The following is a 23,939-nucleotide window of genomic DNA, read 5'->3' as shown; positions in this document are numbered from 1 at the left end:
CTGGCAGGATTTGCTCATCCCCTCCCCCACCCCCCCCCCCCCCCCCCCCCCCTTGGCTCTGTGTGATGGAGGTTCTGCTGAGGTTAAGTTGCACCCTGTTGTGCATGTGTTTCTGATGTGCTACAGTCCTGCACAAACTTGTACCCTACGACAAATAACACCCAAAGTCCGTTAATGTATTTTCCATCAACTCAATGATGGAAGTGGGAAAAAGGCAAAGGGCTAAGTTCCATCAGGGACATTTCTGGGTTTACTCAGGTCTCTTCAGGAAAAGCCTCAGTTACATTCCTGGTGGGTTTTATATGAGACATTGTGTTATGTGCGATAGCCTGCGTGGTTCCCTCGTTTTCGTCCAGAGCTGTGTTTGGGAGGCTCCATGTTCACATATTCATTGTTCTGTTCTTCTTGGTTCTTTCTGAACATCTGAAGAAGGAGGTAACAGATAAAGAAAGACTTTGTAAGTCTAGATATCTCCAATCAGCAAGACAGCGGCAGTCCTTCAGCCCCAAGAGACTGTTGAATAGCAGATGTACATCTTCTCCTGCCAACTGAGCTGATGGCTTTTAACTGAAACTTACATGTCATAAACAAACCCAGGGTTGTGATGAGTTGGGTGGTCCCAGCTGGGGGTGGGGGTACAGGGGCTATAATTGTTCCGAGCATATAAAAACTTAGGGACAGGAGTAGGCCGTTCAGGCCTTCTGGTTCACTCTGCCATTCTGTTAGATCATGGCTGATGTGCACCTTAACTCCATTTTCCTGCTTTAACTCTGTATTCCTTGATAGCCTTATCCAACAAAAAATATATCAATTTCAGTCTTGTAAGCACCAATTAACCCAGCATCCATAGCCTTTTGTGGGAGAGAATGCCAGATTTTCATGTCTCTTCCTGAGGAAAAGTGTTTCCTGATTTCACTCCTAGATGGCCCAGCTCTAATTCTAAGGTTAAACCCCCTTCTGCTGGATTTCCCCACCAAAGGAAATAGTTTCTCTACATCAATCCTATCAAATCCTTTTAACATTTTAAATGCATTGATTAGATCATCCCCAACCTTCTAAACTCAAGGAATACAATTTATGGAAACTGTCCTCATAATATAACTCTTTTAGGCCCAGTCTCGTAGGAACCCATAGGAGCAGGAGTAGGCCATCCAGCCTATTGAGCCTGCTCCGCCATTCAATACGATCATGGCTGATTATCTACTTCAATGCCTTTTTCCCACACTATCCCTTTATGTCATTGGTATTTAGAAATCTGTCAATCTCTACTTTAAACACACTCAATGACTGAGCTTCCACAGCTCTCTGGGGTAGAGAATTCCAAAGATTCACAACCCTCTGAGTAAAGAAGTTTCTCCTCATCTCTGTCCTAAGTGGCTTCCCCGCTATTTTGAAATTGTGTTCCCTGCTTATAGATTCCCCAACCAGGGGAAGCATCTTACCTTCACCTACCCTGTGTATCCCTTTGAGTATTTTGTAGGTTTCAATGAGATCACCTCTCATTCTTCGAAACTCTACAGAATACAGGCCCAGTTTCCCCAATCTCTCTTCATAGGACAGTCCCGCCATCCGAGGAACAAGTCTGGTGAATCTTCGTTGCACTCCCTCTATGGCAATAATATCCTTCCTAAGGTAAGGGGACCAAATCTGCACACAGTACTCCAGGCACGGTTCTAACCAAGGTTCTATACAATTGAAGCAAGACTTCACCACTCCTATACTCAAATCCTCTTGCGATAAAGGCTAACATGCCATTAGCCTTCTTAATTGCTTGCTGCACCTGCATGTTAGCTTTCAGTGACTAACTGACAAGGACACCCAGGTCCCTTTGGACATCTACACTTAAGAATCTCTTACCATTTAAGAAATACTCTGCATATTTATTCCTCCTACCAAAGTGGATAACCTCACATTTTTCCACATTATATTCCTTATGCCACATTCTTGCCCACTCACTAAGTCTGACCAAATCCCCTTGAAGCCACTTTGCATCTTCCTCACAACACACATTCCCACCTAGTTTTGTGTCATGCGCAAACTTGGAAATATTACATTTGGTCCCCACATCCAAATCATTGAGATATATTGTGGACAGCTGGGGCCCAAGTACTGATCCTTGTGGTACCCCACTAGTCACAGCCTGCCAATACAAGAATGACCCGTTTATTCCTACTCACCATTCTGGTGAATCTGTGCTGCACCCCCACCAAGCTTAATATATCCTTTCTGGGGTGTGGTGTCTAGAACCGAATGCAATACTCGAGATGGTGTCAGGCCAAGGCTCTGTATAATTATAGCATAACTCCCTCCCCTCCACTTTAGATAAGGGCCAACATTCATTAACCTTCTGATTGTTTTTTGATCTTGTCCACGAGCTTTTAATAATTTGTGTACTTGAACTCCCAAATCTCACTGGACTCAAGAAGGATAGGATGAGAAACTAGGGACTGCAGAGGAGCAAAGTCTTTTGGGATTGTTAAGATGTAGGATTTTTGAATTGTAAAGAAAGCCAGGCAAACAATAGGCAAAGCAATAATTAATACATAGAGCAGGCACTTCTGCATTCAACTTATACAACGAGATACACCTCAAACACCATTCTTATAAAATTCATGAGGTATTTAAAAAATTTTGTTATCAAGGCATTTTCTTACATAAGTAACGCAAATGTTTGCAAACCAGGCCCACAGTCATGTATCATTTCACCATGCGTTACTGAGCTGAATGAACTTGCCTAGAAACTGGAAGAGGGAAACCTACGTAGAGTGTAAGGAATTTGTAAGCCAGCTGTTTATGGGCTGGAGTGAGATAAAAACAGAAGGTTTAAGGGAGAAAATCGTTTTTAAAAATGGGTAATAAGCAGATTGTGTCAGTGCAACGCTCCTATGTGGGACTGAGGCACATAAACTGCAGTTGCCCTTAACACCTCTTGTTGATGTAAGCGGGGGAGGGAGAGGAAATCACACAACATTCCTGCACCTGATTGGTGCCCCTCCTGGGAAATGTCAGTGTGGTTGTGAGGTGGGTCTCTTTATGATGACAGGTTGTGTCGTCTGTCGACACTCACTGTATGAGCTCTGGTGGAGCGGGACCAGTTCAGGGAAATCCCAGAGCGGGGGCTGGGGAGGCAGTGGGAACACTGAAGTCTGAGGAACCAAATCCCGGACAGAAGATTTGAGCTTCAGCAGAAAAAAGGGAGAGAAAGCAGCAAGCGTGAGAGAGGAGTAGGACATTAATGCAGGACACAGTAGTGTGGTGGCCCTGTTACTGGACTAGTAATCCAGACATACACAAGTTAAATTCCCCCATGGCCACTTGAGAATTTGAATTCAGTTTGTAAAAATTCTGGAAATCAAAAGCTGGTACCAATATAAGTGACCACGACATTGTCGAATTGTCATAAAAACCCAACTGGTTCATTAATGTAATTTACGGAAGAAAAACTGTTATCTGAAGTGGCCCAGCAAGCCAGTTACCAGTGGTTCAAGAAGAAGGAAGACAACCACCTTCACAAGGATGAATTAGGGATGGGCAATAAATGCTATTCGTGCCAGTGATGCCCATATTCCAAGAATGATTTTGTATAATGCTGCTTTGGAGGGTGAAGGGTTGGGGAGATGGCACGAAGGGTTGAGAGAGTGGTAGAGTCCAGCTCGGACGTACTTGCCTTGCCTCGGGCCTGTCTCCCAGCGCTGGCCAGTCCACGTAGCAGTAGCGGGCTCATCACAATTGTGAATCAGTTCACATTTCATGTCAACTGCCTCCTTCATCCTGAGAATGCAAGCGGTGGAACCAAGAGGCTGTGGAGGGGGAAATTGAACAGAGAGCGGAGAAACACATTAACATGACAAAGCACAACGGAGAGACGGACAGGAAGAGCAGAGCACCAGCAACTGCGAGGGGCAAGAAGAGAGGGATAGAGAGAAGCAGGGAGGGGGTTGCAGGGCTGTATGAGTGTGAAAGGTGAGATCGATAAGGGAGAGTTGTCCCTCAGCGTTTCTCTGACAACTTGAGCAGGGGTTACTTTCAATTCCATTTTCACAAGTGTCCATTCCTGTCAACTTTGTCTGAAGTCACTGCACACAGTGCTTGAGAGGGAACTCCCACAGGTTTCATTCCATGGTTGTGTTTGTGCTGGGAGTTCTATGGGTTTGTGGGCTCTTGGTTGGTTTGGTGGAGGGGGGAAAGGACCTGTTTGCCCACCACTGCTTCTCTTGGCTGGGTGGATGTCCTTGTTGGTCTCTGTGATTGCCTACTTTCTCCTTGGTGGAGTTAGGTATAGGTCCTGGCTACTTGCAACTTTTGCACTCTCTCCCCCTTTCCCTCCACCTCCTTCTCTCTCTCTCTCTCTCATGCATTCTCTCTCTCTTTTGCTGTCTCTCTCTATGTCTTTCTCCCTCGCTGTCAGTCTTTCTGTCTCTTTCTCTCTGTCTCTCTCTCTCTCTCACTCACAGTCTCTCTTTCTCTCGCTGTCTGTCTTTCTCTCTCTCACTGTCTGTCTTTCTCTGTCCCTCTCTGTCTGTCTTTCTCTCTTGCTGTCTTTCTCTCTGTCCGTTTTTCTCTATTACTCTCTCTCTCTGTCTTTCTCTCTCTCTCTCTGTCTGTCTTTCTGTCTGTCATTCTCTGTCTGTCTTTCTCTCTTTGTCTTTCTATCTGTCTGTCTCTCTCTGTCTGTCTGTCATTCTCTCTCTCTGTCTTTCTCTCCCTTTCTTGCTATCGGCCTTTCTCTCTTTCTCCCCCTCTCTCTCTCTTCCTGTTAGTCTTCTGTCTGTCTGTCTTCGTCTTTAAGATAGGGTAGGTGGAGGGGTGGGGGTAGGGTGAATTTGTGGGAGAGGGTGAGGTGGTGGCTAGATGGGGTTGGTGGAGACAGTGTACTCAATAACCTGTACTCGATAACCTGTATTCTATATTTGATAACTTGTACACTGCACTCGGTCACCTGCACTCGGTAACATATACTCAGTACTCATTAACCAGTGCTCAGTCACTTGTCCTCACTATTTGGTAACTTGTGTTCAGTACTCGATAATCTGTATGTTCTACTCAATATCCTCTACTCAACACTTAGTAACTTGTACCCTACACTAGGTAACCAGTATCTGGTAACCTATATTTGGTAGTCAGTAACCCATACTTACTACTTGGTAACCTGTACTATGTAGCTTGCACTTGGTACTTCATATAATGTACTTGATATTCTGTAGTTGGTACTCGGTGAAGCTGAACTCGGTAATGCCAGTTCCAGAGAGCATTCCCAAGCTTTGTGAGACTTACCCAATGCAGGCAGGTAATGACGACACTGTATAACATGAAGACTGCAGCTAGCACCAGGATGACCAGAGTGCCCTGAGTGAATTGTCGGCACAGCTTCACCTCTGGAACAGATAGGATAAGGTTAGCATAGCTTTCTGCTGAGACAGCACACCTGCTCAGTGACAGAGAGAGTGCTGTGTAGCATTTGAGCCACCAGTACCCTAATTCTAACAGTATAGACTCAGTGACACAGACAGCACAGGAAGAGCATTAATGCAATCCATAAAAAATGTTCTTTTGTCCTCTCTCCCTTTGTTTTTCCTCTTTCTTCCATCTTGTCTCATTTTCTCTCTCTTTTCCCTTCTCTCACACCTTCTCCATCCCTGTTCTGTGCTCTTTCCTCCTCCTTCTCTCCCTTCTTATCCTTTACTCACTCCTTCTCCTCTCTCTCTCAGCCCCTATTTGGATCCATCTTTCCCTCACCCCATGACCACACACCATCCTGACCTGGAACTATATCACCATTGCCAATTCACTGTTGCTGGGTCAAAATCCTGGAACTCCCTCCCTTAACAGCACCATGGGAATACCTACACCACATGGACTGCAGTGGTTCACCACCACCTTCTCAAGGGCAGTTAGGGATGGGCAATAAATGCTGGCCTTGCCATTGATGCTCATATCCCAAGAACGAATAAAAAGAAATGCTTCTCTCCCTCTCTGTCTTTCTGGCCTTCGTTACCCTTTCTTGTCCCCTCTCCTCTGTTTCTGACTCCCATTTCTGGCTCTCTCTTTCTCTGTGTCCCTGACAGCGTTGACAATTTTTCCATTTGGAAAGGGCTTCAGAAACACTTTGTACCTGAATCCTCCATTTCCACATTTGAATAACATGGATCAGTTCTCACGAGCTGGGCTTGTTATCACTACCTCCATTCTATTGCACTTCAACAAAGTAAGAGACAATAAATAAGTGTAATTTCCACACATTGAATATGTAATCACTTCTGCCCTCCACCCTATTACAATGGAACAGGAGGAGGCCATTTAGCTCCTCGAGCCTGTTCTGGCATTCAACGAAGTGATGGCTGATCTGCGACCTAACTCCATAAACCTGTCATTACCCCATATCTCTTAATACCTTTGTTTAACAAAAATTTATCAGCCTCAGGTTTAAAATTAACAATTTCTCTAGCACCAATTGCCATTTGATGTAGAGAGTTCCAATCTTGTACCACCCTTTGTGTACAGAGGTGTTTCCTCATTTCACTCCTGAAAGGTCTGGCTCTAATTTTTAAACTGGCCTCTAACCCTAGACTCCACAACTAGTGGAAATTGTTTCCCTCAGTCTGTTCCCCTTAACATGTTGAAAACTTTGATCAAATCATCCCTTAACTTTCTAATTCCAGTGAATTTTTCCTCAACTGAGGATTCCCCCCCACTCTGGTTGACAGGGCCCTCAAGCATGTCCGACCCATTTCTCACACTTCTGCCCTCACACCTTTCCCTCCCTCCCAGAACTGCGACAGGGTTCCCCTTGTCTTCACTTTCCACCCCACCAGACTCCGCATCTAAAGGATCATCCTCCGCCATTTCCGCCACCTCCAGCGTGATGCCACCACCAAATACATCTTCACTTCCCCTCCCCTGTCAGCATTCCAAAGTGACTGTTCCCTCCACGACACCCTGGTCCACTCCTCCATTATCCCCGACACCTCGTCCATTTCCCACGGCATCTTCCCATGCAACCGCAGAAAGCCTAATACCTGTCCTTTTACCTCCTCCTCACCATCCAAGGCTCCAAACACTACTTCCAGGTGAAGCAGCAATTTACTTGTACTTCCTTCAATTTAGTCTACTGTATTCGCTGCTCACAATGCAATTGCCTCTACATTGGGGAGACCAAATGTAGATTGGGTGACCGCTTTGCGGAGCACCTCCACTTAGTCTGAAAGCCTGACACCGAGCTTCTGGTTACTTGCCATTTCAACACACCACCCTGCTCTCCTGCCCACATTTCTGTCCTTGGCCTGCTTCAGTGTTCCAAGCTCGAGGAGCAGCACCTGATCTTTCAATTAGGCACTCTAAAGCCTTGCAGACTCAACCTTGAGTTGAACAGTTTTTTAATGTTTTTATTTTTTATTTCTTTTTTAAAACATTTTAAAAAATATATGTTATTTTATTTTTTAACCATGTGCCTGGTTTTCATGTTGTGCTTTTGGACAGAGCTGCTCATTGTTCCGCCATTAACACTCTCTCTGGACTAATGCTTTGTCTTTCACCACAAGCATCAACATGCTCTTTGCCTTTGTCCCATGACAGCTTGGTTATTTAATCTCTCCTGCCCTCTGCCCTATCACACACCTTCCCTTTTGCTCTCTTCCCCACCAAATCACCTCCCCCCACTTCACTTGCTTAAAACCTAATACTTTTCTAAACTTTGCCAGTTCTGATGAAGGGTCACAGACCTGAAACATTAACTCTGCTTCTCTCTCCACAGATGCTGCCTGACCTGCTGAGTATTTCCAGCATTTTCTGTTTTTCATGCAATCCTAGTTTGTTTAATTTCACCACTTAGTTTATCCCTTGGAATCCAGCTGTCATTCTGGTAAATCTGTGCTGCACTCCCTCCAAGGCCAGTATATCCTTCCTAAGGTGTGGTGTCCAGAACTACTTACAGTACTAACCAGGGCTTTGTACAACTGGAGTATGAATTCCAGCCCTTGTATTCCAGTCTTCTTAATATGAAGGCCAGAATTATATTAGTCTTTTTGACTATTTTCTTAGCTGTTTATGACATTTTAATGGATCTGGATACCTGGACCTCCAAGTATCTTTGGACTTCCACTGTTTCTAGCTTTTCACCATTTAGAAAGTATCCTATTGTATCCTTTTTAGTTCCAAAGTGGATGATCTCACGTTTTCCTACATTGTAATCCATTTTCCACAGTTTTGCCCATTCACTAAATCTATCGATATCTCTTTGTAATTTTACGCTTCCATCTACATTGCTTACAAAGTTGCCTATCTTTGTGTCATCAGCAAATTGAGGTATGTGGCTTTCTATCCCATCACCCAATTCATCAATAAATACAGTAAATAACTGAGGCCCCAACACAGATCCTCTCAGGACAGCTCTAGTCATGTCCTGCCAATTAGAGTACCTGCCCATTATCCCTACTCTCGGTCTCCTGATACTCAGCCAATTTCCTAACCAGGTCAATAATTTGCCTTTGATTCCATGAGCTTCAGCTTTAGCTAATAGTTCATGTGGGACTTTATCAAATGCTTTCTGAAAGTCCATTTAAATATCATCCATAGATATTCCCCTGCCCACTACTTTAGTTGCCTCTTCAGAAAATTCAATTGGATTCTTCAGGTGTGACTTGCCGTTTACAAATCCATACTGGCTCTCTTTGATCAGCTGAAAATTTTCAAGGTGTTCAGTCACCTTATCCTCAATTATAGGCTGTGGTAATTTCCTGACATCAGATGCTAGGCTAACTGATGTATAATTCCCTGGCTTCCCTCCAAGCCTATGCTTAAATAGCAGAGTGCAGTTTTCAAATCTAAAGGAATGGTTCCTGAATTGAGAGAACTTTGGAAGATTATAGCTAGGGCGTCTCGAATGTTCTCACCTACTTCCTTTAAAATCTTAGGATGGAAACCATCTGATCCTGGGGATTTGTAGCTCTTTAATTCCATTAATTTCTCCATTACTGTTAGCTTGCTTATGTTAATTTTATTGAGGCCCTGTCCCCGGTTGAATAATAGTTTCCTTGGGATCTCTGGCATGCTGATCTCTTCTACTGTAAATATTGATGCAAAGTGATTGTTCAGCATGACCACCAGTTCATTATTTTCACTGACAATATCACTGTTATCAGTTTTCCAGGGGCCTACATTGCTTCTGACCACTCTCTGTTTCCTACGTAATTGTAAAAGTTTTTGTGCTGATTTTGATATCCCTTCCAAGTGTCTTTTCATACTCCCTCTGTGAGGCTCTTACTATCTGCTTTGTCACCCTTTGTTGCTGTTTGTATCTTTCCCAATCACCAGGATCTGTGCTATTTTTTGCATTTTTTTTCTTTTAGTGTTACACAGTCTCATACCTCTTTAGTAGTCCATGGCTGTTTTTTTTGGCAAGTAGAACTCTTGCCCTTTAGGGGTGTAAATGGTTCTTTATGACATTAAATTCTTTTTTCAACACTTCCCATTGCTCTTAGCCCGCTTTATTGTGGATACTCTCTGTCTCATTGCATTGAAGTCAGCCTTACCTAAATCTAGACTCTTAGTAGCTGTTTTGTGTTTCTCCCTTTCAAATGCTACATTGAACTCGATCATATGATTGCTAGTAGATAAATGTTCCCACACTGTTAGGCTGTTAACTAAATCGAGCTCAGTACTCATTACTATATCTAATATGGTGTGCCTCCGTGATGCAGAATACTATCTCGAACTCACTTAAGAAATTCACTACCTCACTTCATTCTTTCCCTGCACCCGCTCTTTCCCTTGCTTAAAAGCTGATCATCACCAACATCTTCCAGTACCAAATGAAATGTAATTGACCTGAAATGTTAACTCTGTCTCTCTCCCAAAGATGCTGCCTGACCTGCTGAGAGTTCTCCATTTTTTGTTTTTATTTCAGATCTTTTCACTCACCAGCTCTGTCTTCCCTGATGAAAATCCAAGTCCCATTCCCTTTGTCGTCAATGTAGGGTGGTGGATGCATTTTCTCCATTTTGCAAGTATACAGGTCGCTATGAGATGTGTTTAGCCCAATGAAAGTTATCAACACGCTGCCGTTCCGGGGTCGACCCTGGCAGTGCAGAGCAGCTGTCCTCTCAAAGTAATTTGTGGTAGAATTAAAGGAGGCGGCACAGACCTCCTTGTGGGACTGTAAATCTCCTTTAAAAATGCTGATCCTGAGCACCTGGGCTGTTCTATTTCCTGTGATGTTATATGCACATTCGAGAGTGACGTTGCGGCTGTCAACCAGGATTGATCTAGGCTGAGTAACCTGCATTGCAAGAGCTGGGGCAGAGGGGAGAACAAAAAGGAACACAATTCAATTTTAAATAGAAAAGAAAATAGTTACCGAACAATGAGTCAAACCTGTGGAAGTGTTGAACAAAGAATTTAATGTCATACATTTGACCTAAGGGGCCTGAGTTCAAAGCCAAGCCAGACTGCTGAGATGCAAGTTTCTTTTGTCTGCAGCCTATAAGGTTCCTATGTGAAATAAGTTTGGGCCATCTCAATTCAGCTCTCCCAGTGCTCCAGGGCCCGGGAGTGATATTCAACCTAACACTTTGGAAGTTTAGGAAACAGAGAATATATCAGACTGGTGGAGTAAATAATCAAACACATTTTAAGGATAGTGTAGAGGAAGCTTTACTCTGTATCTAATCCATGCTGTATTTGCTGTGGGAGTGTTTGATGTGACAATGTAGAGGGAGTTTTACTTTGTATCTAATCCTTTTTTTTTGTAGAGAGGGCTTTACTCTGTATCTAACCCCATTTTTTTTTTTGGAAATAGTGTTTAATTACTTTTTAAAAAATAAATATTCATGCATTCAACAAGCAATTTGTATCCCAGATTAAACTTCACAATCAACCCTGTCAAAACATTGACAGCAGAATTAGGCACGTTCAGGTTTTATATTGCAAAGAGTAAGGATACAAAGTGCAGATGTTTTGCAAAGTAATTTTGGAAAAGGATGAAAAAAAATTCATTGAATTAAAGAAACAATATTCTAAAATCTTCTGCAATATTCAAACTGAAAGAAGAATTGTTCGGAGAATCCTAGGAATTATTGTCCATCAAGTCATGTGTACAAATATATTGGAAGCCTGTTTAAAAACCCATGCTGTACCTGACCTGGGAGTGTATGATGGGGACAGTGTAGAGGGAGCTTTACCCTGTATCTAACTGTGTGCTGTACCTGACCTGGGAGTGTTTGATGGGGACAGTGTAGAGGGAGCTTTACCCTGTATCTAACTGTGTGCTGTACCTGACCTGGGAGTGTATGATGGGGACAGTGTAGAGGGAGCTTTACCCTGTATCTAACTGTGTGCTGTACCTGACCTGGGAGTGTTTGATGGGGACAGTGTGGAGGGAGTTTTACTCTGTATCTAACCCCATGCTGTACCTGCATTGGGAGTGTTTAACTAGACTATCAGGGGATGATACCATAATGGTAATGTTTTTTGACTAGTGATCCAACGGCCAGGAGCTATGTTGCGGGGAAATCAGTTCAAATCCTACCCTTGAATTTAAATTCTAATTAATCAATAAATCTGGAATAAAAAGTTAGTCTCAGTAATGATGCTCATGAAACTACCAGATTGTTGTAAAAACCTATCTGGTTTTCTAATGTCCTTTAGGGAAGGAAATCTGCTGTCCTTACCTGGTCTGGCCTACATGTGTCTCCAGACCTACAGCAACGTGATTGACTCTTAAATACCCTCTGAAATGGCCTAGCAAGCCACACAGTTGTATCAAACATACTCACTGGATACTTTATAGACAATGTCCCAGATACCACTATTAACATCTCTGGGTATGTCCTGTCCCACCGGCAGGACAGACCCAGCAGAGGTGGCGGCACAGTGGCATACAGTTGGGATGGAGTTACCCTGGGAGTCCTCCAGGCCTCATGAAGTTTCATGGTATCTGTTCAAACATGGGCAAGGAAACCTCCTGCTGATTACCATCTACTGCCCTCCCTCAGCAGATGAATTAGTGTTCCTCCATGTTGAACACCACTTGGAAGAAGCACTGTAGGTAGCAAGGGCACAGAATGTACTCTTGTTGGGGGACTTCAATGTCCATCACCAGGAGTGGCTCAGTGACACCACAACTGACTGAGTTGTCTGAGTCTTGAAGGAGGTAGCTGCTAGATTGGGTATGCAGCGGGTGGTGAGGGAACCAACAAGAGGGGAAAACCTACTTGAACTCGTCCTCACCATCTACCTGTTGTAGAAGCATCTGCTTGTGATAACATTGGTAGGAGTAACCATCGTACAGATCCTTTGTGGAGACCAAGTCCCATCTTTACCCTGAGGATACGCTTTCTCGTGTTGTGTGGCATTATCACTATGCTAAATGGGCCAGATTCAGAGCAGGTCTAGCAACTCAAAACTGGGCATCCATGAGGCGCTGTGGGCCATGAACAGCAGCAGAATTGTATTCAACCACAACCTGTAACCTCTAGGCCCGGCATATCCCTCACTCTTCCATTACCATTAAGCCATGGACCAACCAGCATGCCAGGAGCAGCACCAGACATACCTAAAACTGAGGTACCAACCCGGTGATGTTACAACACAGGACTACATGAATGCTAAACAGTGGAAGCAATATGCTATAGACAGAGCTAAGCAATACCACAACCAACAGATCAGATCAAAGCTCTGCAGAGACCAACATGTTAGTGTAAAAGAAAAGGCTGAAGCATTTGCAACCATCTTCAGCCAGAAGTGCCAAGTGGATGATCCATCTCGGCCTCCTCCTGACGTCACCAGCATCACAACTGCCAGTCTTCAGCCAATCCGATTCACTCCACGTGATATTAAGAAACATCTGAATACAACATCCTGGCTGTAGTACTGATGATTTGTACTCCTGAACTTGCCACGCCCCTAGCCAAGCTGTTCCAGTACAGCTGCAACACATGCATCTACTGGGCAATGTGAAAAATTGCCCAGGTATGTCCTGTCCATAAAAAGCAGGAGAAATCCAACCCGGCCGATTACTGCTCCATCAGTCTACTCTCAATCGTCAGCAAAGTGATGGAAGGTGTTGTCGGCAGTGCTAACAAGCAGCACTTACTCAGCAATAACCTGCTCACAAATGCTCAGTTAGGTTTCTGCTAGAGCCATTTGGCACCAGACCTTATTATAGCCTTGGTCGAACTGTGGACAAAAGAGGTGAATTCCAGAGATGAGGTGATGGTGACTGCCCTTGACATCAAGGCAGCATTTGACTGAGTATGGCATCAAGGAGCTCAAGAAAAATTGGGGTCAATGGGAATCAAGGGGAAAACTCTTCACTGGTTGGAATCATACCTAGCGCAAAGGAAGATGGTTGTGGTTGTTGGAGGTCAATCATCTGAGCTCCAGGACATCACTGCAGGAGTTCCTCAGAGCAGTGTCCTCGGCCCAACCATCTTCAGCTGCTTCATCAATAACCTTTCAATCATGAGGTCAGAAGTGGGGATGTTCACTGATGATTGTACAATGTTCAGCACCATTCGCAACTCCTCAGATACTGAAGCAATCCGTGCTCGCATGTGGTGTTGTATTATTGTTTTTATGTAGCAATAAGGTACCATACAAACTTAGGTTGAGTGGTTATAAAACTGTGGCTTCTTTATTTGTGGAGTGACATATTTACAAGAGAGCTCTATCTTACAATGTGACTGGGTATCTTTCTGAACTCCGACTGACTGATCATGTGCTGAATTACATCATTTCCTGGGATGCTGTGTGGCGTACTTACATCATTAAAGCGATATCACAACAGCTTGCAGCAAGACCCTTAACAACATTCAGGCTAGGGCTGATAAGTGACAAGTAACATTTGTGCCACACAAGTGCCAGGCAATGACTATCTCCAACAAGAGAGAATCAAAGCACCTCCCCTTGATGTTCAGTGGCATTATCATTGCTGAATCTCCCACCATCCAGGGAGTCACCATTGACCAGAAACTGAACTGCTTGAAGTCATGCTTTTTTCAAGTTTGTAGATTGTACAGGGCAAGTAAAGGCTGAGAAAAATGAGAAGTTGTACAGATTGAGGCCCTGGGAAAGATTAAGTTCGAGGAGGAGACGATGTGATGACTCTTTATTTCAAGCCAGGGAGGAGGAGGCGTGTGTAGGATGGGGAATTTGTAGCTCAATTGGAACAGGAAAGGAAAGATCAGAGCCAGCACTGAGTGGCGTATCAATCAATCAGATAAAGGGAGATGTGAAAAGCTGTTAATTAAAATTGAAGTAGGTAATGCCAGCAATGAAGGAGAAACTGTCTGTCAGACGACAAACCTTTTCTCGTATTGTACTGATGGACAGGTAGAAAAATAATGAGATAGCTGACTCTGAAATGGCTGTCTGGTTAACCATATGGTGGTCAGTTGAATGTTCTGAGTGGTGTTCTACAGACATTGACTGCTAGCTAGCCACAAAAAAGCCACAAAGCTTAACCACCAGATGGGGAGGTTGCTTATCTGTGGGTAAGTTAGAAATGTTGTGATTGTAGCCATGTGTTAGCCCACCCACAGAGCTAAGAATTGTTTTGGGTTTCAAAACTTGCGGTGTGGTAAGCTTGGCTGCAATCATGCACTGAAAGAATGGACATGCCTCTGAGCTGCAAACAGTGCGCAGAACCTGGCATGAAAGCCGTGTGCTCACTCAAGAGGCTGGCTTCATGCATGGTTAGAGGGATGTGCTGGTCCCCTGGGCTGGGGGGGAGGGGTGGGGGAGGGGGTCAGTCAGGAGGTACGTGAGGGACGGTTAGCCGAATGTACGGTCCTGGCACTAAGCTTCGCCCGCTGGGGGCATCTGGCAGGGTAGGTTTGCCCAGGCCTCAGCCACCACAATCGGAAGATTGTGGGCAGCGTTTGAGGCATCTCAACATGTGCATTGGTGCATTTAAGGGTGGGGAGGGGGGCTTGATACATATGAGGGAGAAGAAAATAGAGGGATACGGGAACAGAGTGATACGAGTGAATTAGAATGGGAGAAGGTTCATGTGGAGTATGAACACTGGGACAGACCAGTTGGGCTGGGCAGCCCTGTTTCTATGCTGTAATTTATATGTATCGTGTGAGGAGTTTGAACATCTTCCCAAGTCAGAGGTTAAAAGAAGCAACTTGTAACTTGCTGACTTATGCCTCCCAGGCAGTCATTCAGATCATAGAGACATTACGGCACAAAAAGAGACCATTCAGCCCATTGAGTCCATGCCACCTGTCTGTGGAGCAATCCAGTCAGTCCCTACTGTCAGTCAGGCCTACTCCTGCTCCTATTTTCTATGTTTCTATTCTAACAGGACTTGACAGCGTAGTTGCAGGAAGGATGTTCCTGATGGCGGGGGAGTCCAGAACCAAGGGTCATAGTCTAAGGATACGGGGTAAACCTTTCAGGACTGAGATGAGAAATTTCTTCACCCAGAGAGTGGTGAGCCTGTGGAATTCGCTACCACAGAAAGCAGTTGAGGCCAAAACATTGTATGTTTTGAAGAAGGAGTTAGATATAGCTCTTGGGTCTAAAGGGATCAAAGGATATGGGGCAGAAGCGGGAACAGGTTACCGAGTTGGATGATCAGCCATGAACATAATGAATGGCGGAGCAGGCTCAAAGGGCCGAATGGCCTACTCCTGCTCCTATTTTCTATGTTTCTATATTTCTATGTCCTGCTCTATCCCCTTAGCCTTGCAAGTTTATTTCCCTCAAGTGCCCATCCAATTTCCTTTTGAAATCATTAATCGTCTCCACTTCCAACACCCTCGTAGGCAGAGAGTTCCAGGTCATTACCACTCGCTGCGTAAAAAAATTGTTCCTCACATCCACCCTACATCTTTCACCCAAAACCTTCAATCTGTGTCCCCTAGTCCTTGTACTATCAGCTAATGTGAACAGCTTTCCTTTGTCTACCTTATCTAAACCGGTCATCCTCTTGTACATCTCTATCAAATCTCCCCCTCCTATTCCATGATCCTCAATTTTGTTAACCAGCTTTTCAAAGCTGATACTTTGTCAAACACTTTCTTAAAATCCATACAGACAATATCCACTCCATTCCCTTCATGAACCTTCTCTGTTACCTCATTAAAAAATATTGCCCATCACTCGCAAACTCCAACTCCCCCAGAGTCCCGCCCATCTCTTCAATCCACCTCCGACCACGGCTGATTTCCCAGGCCCAGGGGTATCCGAATATTCCATTTACAACAATGATGTAGTCCCACCTCATGTCTGGAGGTATTCGGGGAATAGTAATACCAGCACCCCCTCCCAACTCTCCAACCCCCATTCCCCAGTGAGATACAAAGGCACACAGATCAGAAAACCCCTGCTCAGTTTTGAGTTAGCTGATTTCATCCAGGTCTTTCAGTTCCTGCTAACTATCCAGTCACCCACCCCATCCCCTATTGGAAAGTGCAAGTGTGTGAATGGCGGGTGAGAACAAGATTGGGTTGGGTTAATGACAGGTGACTGGCTGATCCACTATATCCGTAAACCCATCATACCCTTTGACTGCACCTTCACATCATATTCTTCAACTCCATCTACACTCCACATCCCTAAACCCCACCTACCTCTCTTCAGAAATACATCAGATTCCCCTTGAACCCTAATGATACCACCTGCTTTTAAGTCCTTCCCTGGTGCCTTATTCTCTGATTTGCTTCCTCATTGGTTGAAAACTCCCTGCTTCCCTCCTTATTGCTAATTTCCTCATTTTGAATCTGTGTCCTGTGTCTTTCACCTTACTGAACAACTGGTCTGGATTCAACTTTTCAGAATCATGTTAATTTTGTTTGTACCATCCTGAACTTTTTTCCTTTCAATGAGAACAAGCGCAACTCCCTCAGAAAAGAATCCTTTACGTTCCCCTCTTGAAGCTTAATAATCCCCTTCCCATGATTGGGTACTGGACTGCTGTCATGAAGACCCCACCTGCCAAGAATGAGGCATATTAATTTCATCATATGAATTTTAAACTGTTGCTGAAAGGAAGAGATGACTTGTTTAAAGAGATCAACAGTGGCTGGAAAACATTTGCATACTAAGAGACAGTGCCTGGAGACAGTAGAACCGCTCCCTGATCCAGTTAACTGAAATGGATTTTGATCACAAGACATTGAATGTGTAAGAAAGCCAGCATTCCAGGGTGTCTGCTAAGATGGAGAATCCACAAACACATGAGTTTGTTAAAACAGCTAGTCACATGTTAACCTGCTGGTCCATGTTTTGTTTGAACTGCTCACAGCACAGTTTGGGGCAGATTGCATCTGAACTTGGAAGAAGAAAGCCTCTCTCCTGGCTAGCTCTCTCACTTTCTCATGAATCTCCAGATCCACTGAAGTCACTTAAACCTCAAGAGAGAAAAGACTCCAACATCGAAACAAGTTTTAAAGTGTACACTGGGCCCCAACGAAATGGCAAGACTTACCGGCAATCAAAGACGACATCGAACTCAAGGGACCGTAAATAAATCTCAACTATTGCCTCAAACTTTTCCCCTTTATTCTTTCTATTTTTCTGTCTCTATCTGCGTGTGTGTTTATCGCGTATGCATACTAGTGTGGTCGTGTCGTGTATTCGTAGTTGTTAACCGAATTAGAATTTAAGGTTAATAAACTTCCATCTTTCCTGTTTAAATCTAAAAAAACCTGTCTGATTGATTTATTTGCCTTACAGTTGGAGAGCAGCGAACTGAGGGAGAGCTAAAAACAAGGTGTTTTAAAAATTAAAGCCTGTCATGGTCAAACCAGGCAAAGGCTGAGAGGGAACCCTTTCTCACCTGGTTGTTAACACTGCACACAGTGCTCAAAGATGTTGTCTTATACAGTAACAAAATGACATTTCTGCCCTGTACCTCCCTTTCTTCTCAACTGTTCTCAACTGAATAAGAGACATTTACACTTTTATTGTATTTTGGAGTTAAAGTGTTTGTGACTCATGAATCCATCTAGAGTACATTATTTTTCCTAGACTGATTTGCATTTGGCTTTACTTAAATGTCACTCTCTCTCATCAGTGGCACGCAACCCAGTCATGAATCGTGGTGACCCAAATATGGCTCATCGACCAGGTTAAAGTCCGTTGGTGTTGGTTCACTCTCTTGTCTTCACCCTGCTCACTCAAGGAGATCTCCCGGGTTCTGTCGGGACCCTGGTGTATCACTGGGGGTTGGTACGCAACATAAGATGAGGCGTATTGCCACAAGGGGGCCTCACTTGAGGAGGGTCCAGACAAGGGAAGCAGCCAGAGCACTGAAGAAAGATTAAATTTTCTAATAAAATTATTGGATTGGCTGCCTTGTATAGGGGGTGCTAAGGGGTCTCTAGGGGTTCTTGGGCATTTCCCCTCCCCCTAGGTAAGCAGGTGCTAGAGTTTCAGACCTAACTGCTACTTCACCCCTTTCCAGCCTGGATGGGATGTCACATTTTGACTTTGTCATGATAATGGTCTTAGTCAGAAATTGGAGGTCGTGGCATCATTACAGGGGTCACACAATGAGCAAGTTCAATATTGATATGGTGTGGAGTTAAACACCACCCCAAGCATCAGTCAACAAAGTAAGTGGGTTGCCTCAGAATGAAAAATGTTCTGGTGCAGACCATTCCAGAGTCAAAGGTCAATGTCTGAATGATTCATGGACAATGGTCAGTCTTCAGACTATTACATAGTCAAGGATCACTGTGTACGCAATTCATGATCAAAGGTCAGTGTCTAGACCATTACATAGTCAAAGATCACTGTTGATGTATTTCATGGTCAAGGGTCATTTTCTGTCAATTCATGGTCAAAGGTCAGTATCTAAACCATGACATGACACAGCCTCTGGATAAAAAGGTCCTAATGTGCCCCTTAGTCCTGTGAACATACAGCAGTCTTGAAATCCTGCGCTGATTTTCCCACTGTCACTTTGCCAGAAGACCAGCAAAATCGCCATGAGAATAGGCCACATGGCTGTAAACAGCCGTTAATACCATTTTCCGGAGAAAATTCACAAGAGTTTCTCATCATCAGCACTCGATCATTTTAAAGAACCTCCCATTTGTCTCCACTGAACCTTTGTTGAGCTATGTACGTTTTACCTCACAATACAGGAGTCCTCAGAATCAGCAACTTATGAACACAGGAACAGGAGCAGGCCATTCAGTCCCTTGAGCCTATTTCATTATTCAATTAGATCATGTAATGACCTTTGCTGCTCACCCTTTCTAATCCACCAATGTGGGTGGCACACATTTATATTTAGTATAGCGAATGCAGCCTCCATAAGTACATACACATGAATGGAATTAAGTTTTTTTGCTTAATTTGCTACAGTCTCATGCATGCTGAGCTCTGTTGATCTCACCAAGATAATCTCCACTGAAACAGTTACTGTGGCTGCCCCGCCATTCAATTGGATCATAGCTGATCTGTATCTTAACTCCATCTTTCCACCTTGCTTCCTTAACCCTTAATACCCTTGCCTCACAAAACTCTATCAATCTCAGCTTTGAAATTTTGAATCTGTGAACGTCTAACCATCCTCCCCTTTAGTGAACTGAATTTCTGGCTTTTTAACTTCCAAGTAGGGGATTAAACCTTGAAGTTAAGAGTTTGTACAATAAACTTCGATGAGATGTCAAAGCAAAGGCCCCATCTGAATGTTGCCCTTACCCTACAACTGCAGGCTTCCAAAAACCAAGGACTGAAGGACCTTACAATTGGCTTGAACTCCCTGGGACAATGATGGGCCAAAATCACGCAGGGTTCCTTGCACCCAAACCGTCACCCAGTGACCCATACAGGAGTAAAGGTGGGCACGGTTCCTCACTTTTGATGCACTGCACGATCGTAAAGCCTGCGACCGCTGCATCGCTAACCCAAGATGGAGGACTACCTGGGCAAGGGCAGAAATGGTTCTGCCACCTGTCGGTGCTGAGGCCCAGTAATATTAGAGGATACCCCTCAAAGCACCTCTGATTCCTGCCAGTAGTGTGAGCACACTCTGTCAGCCTCCCCTGGAGTTTTGCTTCAACTCCGATATCCAAACTCCCACATGAATCAGTGGCACACAGGATGATTCTTTAGAGCATGTCATGCAAGTGGAATTACTTTAGGTCATTTTTGGGAGCGTGAGTGGAGGGCTGGTTCCACAGTTACAGAGATACCAGCTGCCTTCCCCCACCTGCCTGCCCCACCACCACTTCAGAATGCCACCTATGCACACCTTGACGATATGTGGCTCAGTCAGTAGCTCTCTCAAATCTGTCTCAATAGGATATGGGCTCAAGTCCCACTCTAGGCTGACACTCCCAGTGCAGTAGTGAGGGTGTGTTACACTGTCAGTGGTACCATCTTTCGGATGAGCCGTCTGCCTTCCCAGGTGGATGTAAAAGATCCTATTGGCACCATTTCAAAGAAGAGTAGGGGAGTTCTCCCCGGTGCCCTGGCCAATGTTTATCCCTCAACCAAAATCGCTAAAACAGATTATCTGACCATTTATCTCATTGCTGCTTGTGGGATCTTGCGCATAAAGTTGCTGCCATGTTTACTACATTACAGCAGCGACTACATTTTCAAAGTATTTCACTGGCTTTAAAAACACTTTGAACTTGTGAAAAATGCTGCAGAAATGCTAGTCTTTCTTTTGTTTCCAATGAGTGTAACTGGGAAGTAGTTGATGGATTGGAGAGCACCACAATTCTGAACCTGCCTCCTGCTCACAATCGATATGCACTTACCAGTGTCACTTGATCGCCTTTTGGAGTAAGAACCTGAATTCAGAGGTACTGAGGCAAATTCATCAATCATTGAAATTACAATATAGGCACATTGAGCCTGTTGCTATCTTTTCAACTGGAGCTATCTGCACTTATCCCAATTTCCTGCCCTTTCCTCATATCCTTTTATATTCTTCCTTTCCAAGTACTTACTGATTCTCTTTTAAAAGATATTGACGTGCCTGCCGTAAAACCAGTTGAGGTAAAGCATTCCATATTCTAATAACCTTGTGTGAAAACCGTTCTTCAAACTCCTTCCTTCATTGTTTAGTTTCTTCTTGTTTTCTATTTGCCAACCACTGGAAGCAACCCTTCCCCTATTTACCCCCTCAAAACCCTTCAAAACTTTGAAACTCTCCATTCGTTCCCCTTTTGCCCTTCTCTATTCCAGAGAGAAAAGGTCCCACTGTATCTTTCTTCATGACCTTAACTTCTCATTCCTGAATCTACACTATCCACTTTCCATAGTTCTAATATCCTCATTATACAGCAATGCTCAGAACTGCATGCTGAACTTTAACGTACCTTTCAAATTCACCAAAGTTTCCTTGATTTAACACTCAATCCCACATGGATAAAGGACCCCATCTCCTCCCACAGCTGAAACAAAAAAGACTTCCATTTATATCGCACTTTTCATTACCTCCGAAGGTCCCGAAGTGCTTTACAGTCAATGAAACATTTTTGAAGTGTAGTCACTGTTGTAATGTAGGAAATGCAGCAGCCAATTTGCACACAGCAAGATCCCACAAACAGCAATGTGATAGTGACCAGGTAATCTGTTCCTGTGATGTTGGTTGAGGGATAAATATTCACCTTGACACCTGCTCTTCAAAATAGTGCCATGGGAATGTTTATGTCCACTTGATTGGGCAGTTTAGTGTCTCATCTGAAAGACAGCTCCTCCGACGGTGCAGCATTCATTCAGTACTGCACTTGGGCGTGCCTGCCTGGACTTTGGGCTCAAATTCTTGGAATGGAACTCAAACCAAACCTTCTGACTAAGATGTTAAGGCTGACACTGAACTCAGCTAACACAGTACAGATGTGAGACTAAGCCTGGGGCTTCCTTGGTCTGTATACTTGACTATATCCAGCAGCCTAACCCGGGCCTCTCGAAGGGGTTCTTCAGTGACCTGTGGAAAGTAATGCATGCCACAGGGTTTGGGCAATGCCAACTGTGCAGTAATTCTTTAAAAAAGAAATATTGCCAGGAGTGGCGAGGAAGCCTGAACACAGCAGAGTAACAATACTCCGGAGGAGATGAGAGGAAAAAGAGCAGGAAAAATTACCTGACATCTTCAGCGTTTCTAGAAGGCAGATGAGCAAGGCGGCAAGCTGATCCAGATGCTTCATGATGCTACTGGTTTATTGTTCTCTGGGTGAGCTGGCACAATGAGTATTATAGTTACAATGAAACCAGTCAGCTGACAGGATGTGGTCGGCTCCAAGAGCAGTGATGGCCCAGATACCAAAAGTATGGGGGAGGCTGACAGGAAATTTTCTGCTGCACAGTTTATAAAGCAATGTTATATACCACATATTCCCTTGCTGACGATGCTGCTTTAACATCTCACACTGAAGAATGCCTGCAGAGTCTCATCGACAGGTTTGCGTCTGCCTGCAATGAATTTGGCCTAACCATCAGCCTCAAGAAAACGAACATCATGGGGCAGGATGTCAGAAATGCTCCATCCATCAATATTGGCGACCACGCTCTGGAAGTGGTTCAAGAGTTCACCTACCTAGGCTCAACTATCACCAGTAACCTGTCTCTAGATGCAGAAATCAACAAGCGCATGGGTAAGGCTTCCACTGCTATGTTCAGACTGGCCAAGAGAGTGTGGGAAAATGGCGCACTGACACGGAACACAAAAGTCCGAGTGTATCAGGCCTGTGTCCTCAACCTTGCTCTACGGCAGCGAGGCCTGGACAACGTATGCCAGCCAAGAGCGACGTCTCAATTCATTCCATCTTCGCTGCCTTCGGAGAATACTTGGCATCAGGTGGCAGGACTATATCTCCAACACAGAAGTCCTTGAAGCGGCCAACATCCCCAGCTTATACACACTACTGAGTCAGCGGCGCTTGAGATGGCTTGGCCATGTGAGCCGCATGGAAGATGGCAGGATCCCCAAAGACACATTGTACAGCGAGCTCGCCACTGGTATCAGACCCACCGGCCGTCCATGTCTCCGTTATAAAGACGTCTGCAAACGCGACATGAAATCGTGTGAATTTGATCACAAGTCGTGGGAGTCAGTTGCCAGCATTCGCCAGAGCTGGCGGGCAGCCATAAAGACAGGGCTAAATTGTGGCGAGTCGAAGAGACTTAGTAGTTGGCAGGAAAAAAGACAGAGGCGCAAGGGGAGAGCCAACTGTGCAACAGCCCCAACAAACAAATTTCTCTGCAGCACCTGTGGAAGAGCCTGTCACTCCAGAATTGGCCTTTATAGCCACTCCAGGCGCTGCTTCACAAACCACTGACCACCTCCAGGCGCGTATCCATTGTCTCTCGAGATAAGGAGGCCCAAAAGAAATATACCACAGTATTTCTTATTTAATTGACTTAGAAACGTACAATGTTGAACAGCTTTGACCATGTAGCAGAACACAGCTGCGCCAATATGACGTGGTCTGTTTTTTAGGGACTTTATCAGTCACCTATTTTGTTACCCCAGTTTGGGTTTTTTGAATTTTCTGTTTTTCAAGATGAGGGGCATCAGTGCTGGGAATGGAGCTCATTCCATTTTGAAGGGGGACATTTGGAAGCCCCTCAGGGATAAAATAGGTTCTCGAACATTATAGGTTCCAAATTGCTAAGAATCAGAGTATTAGGTATAGGGTTGATAACTGCTGACACTAACGGCCACTAACAAAAATAACTTTGAGACAACTGTTGACCACAAAGGAACCAGTTGGGAATGATAAGTGGAACAATGGGTCAGGAATGGTGTAAAGTCGAAAGTAGACATGTCTGCATCAAGAGTCAGGGTCGCAAAAATAGATGAGGAAAACATGTTGTTGGAAAAGACACCTAAGAACAAAGAACAGTACAGCACAGGAACAGGCCATTCGGCCCTCCAAGCCTGCGCCGATCTTGATGCCTGCCTAAACTAACACCTTCTGCACTTCCGGGGCCCATATCCCTCTATTCCCTTCCTATTCATATATTTG

The 23,939-nt window shown here is 44.4% G+C and overlaps 1 protein-coding gene across 3 annotated transcripts; it reads right to left on the bottom strand.

Annotated features, from left to right (window-relative positions):
- Positions 1-232: 232 nt before the first annotated feature.
- Positions 233-22,158, bottom strand: LOC137372324 (T-cell-specific surface glycoprotein CD28-like). 3 transcript variants are annotated; one of them, XM_068036165.1, is made up of 5 exons: positions 22,055-22,158; positions 9,916-10,287; positions 5,275-5,375; positions 3,664-3,800; positions 233-423 (listed from the first exon to the last, which is right to left on the bottom strand). In XM_068036165.1, the coding sequence occupies exons 1-5, from the start codon at positions 22,116-22,118 to the stop codon at positions 381-383; spliced, it is 717 nt and encodes a 238-aa protein (XP_067892266.1). In that variant the 5' UTR covers positions 22,119-22,158; the 3' UTR covers positions 233-380. The 3 variants fall into 3 exon arrangements, with proteins under 3 accessions (XP_067892266.1, XP_067892267.1, XP_067892268.1); XM_068036166.1 differs by having other exon boundaries at positions 3,668-3,800; XM_068036167.1 differs by lacking the exon at positions 3,664-3,800.
- Positions 22,159-23,939: the final 1,781 nt, after the last annotated feature.

The sequence above is a fragment of the Heterodontus francisci genome, chromosome 7 (genome assembly GCF_036365525.1).
Source record: "Heterodontus francisci isolate sHetFra1 chromosome 7, sHetFra1.hap1, whole genome shotgun sequence".
NCBI lineage: Eukaryota > Metazoa > Chordata > Chondrichthyes > Heterodontiformes > Heterodontidae > Heterodontus > Heterodontus francisci.
Note: the sequence above shows the minus strand (reverse complement) of the source record. Positions and strands in the feature narration are given on the sequence as shown.

What these genes read in the sequence shown, in the direction of transcription:
- LOC137372324 (XM_068036165.1), bottom strand. Translation starts at nt 22,118, where the DNA reads ATGAAGCATCTGGATCAGCTTGCCGCCTTGCTCATCTGCCTTCTAGAA. An exon ending in AGAAACGCTGAAGATGTCAG is followed by an intron (nt 10,288 to 22,054) that starts GTAATTTTTCCT and finishes CCTCTGCCCCAG; the next exon opens with CTCTTGCAATGCAGGTTACT. An exon ending in ACAGGCCCGAGGCAAGGCAA is followed by an intron (nt 424 to 3,663) that starts GTACGTCCGAGC and finishes CTCCTTCTTCAG; the next exon opens with ATGTTCAGAAAGAACCAAGA.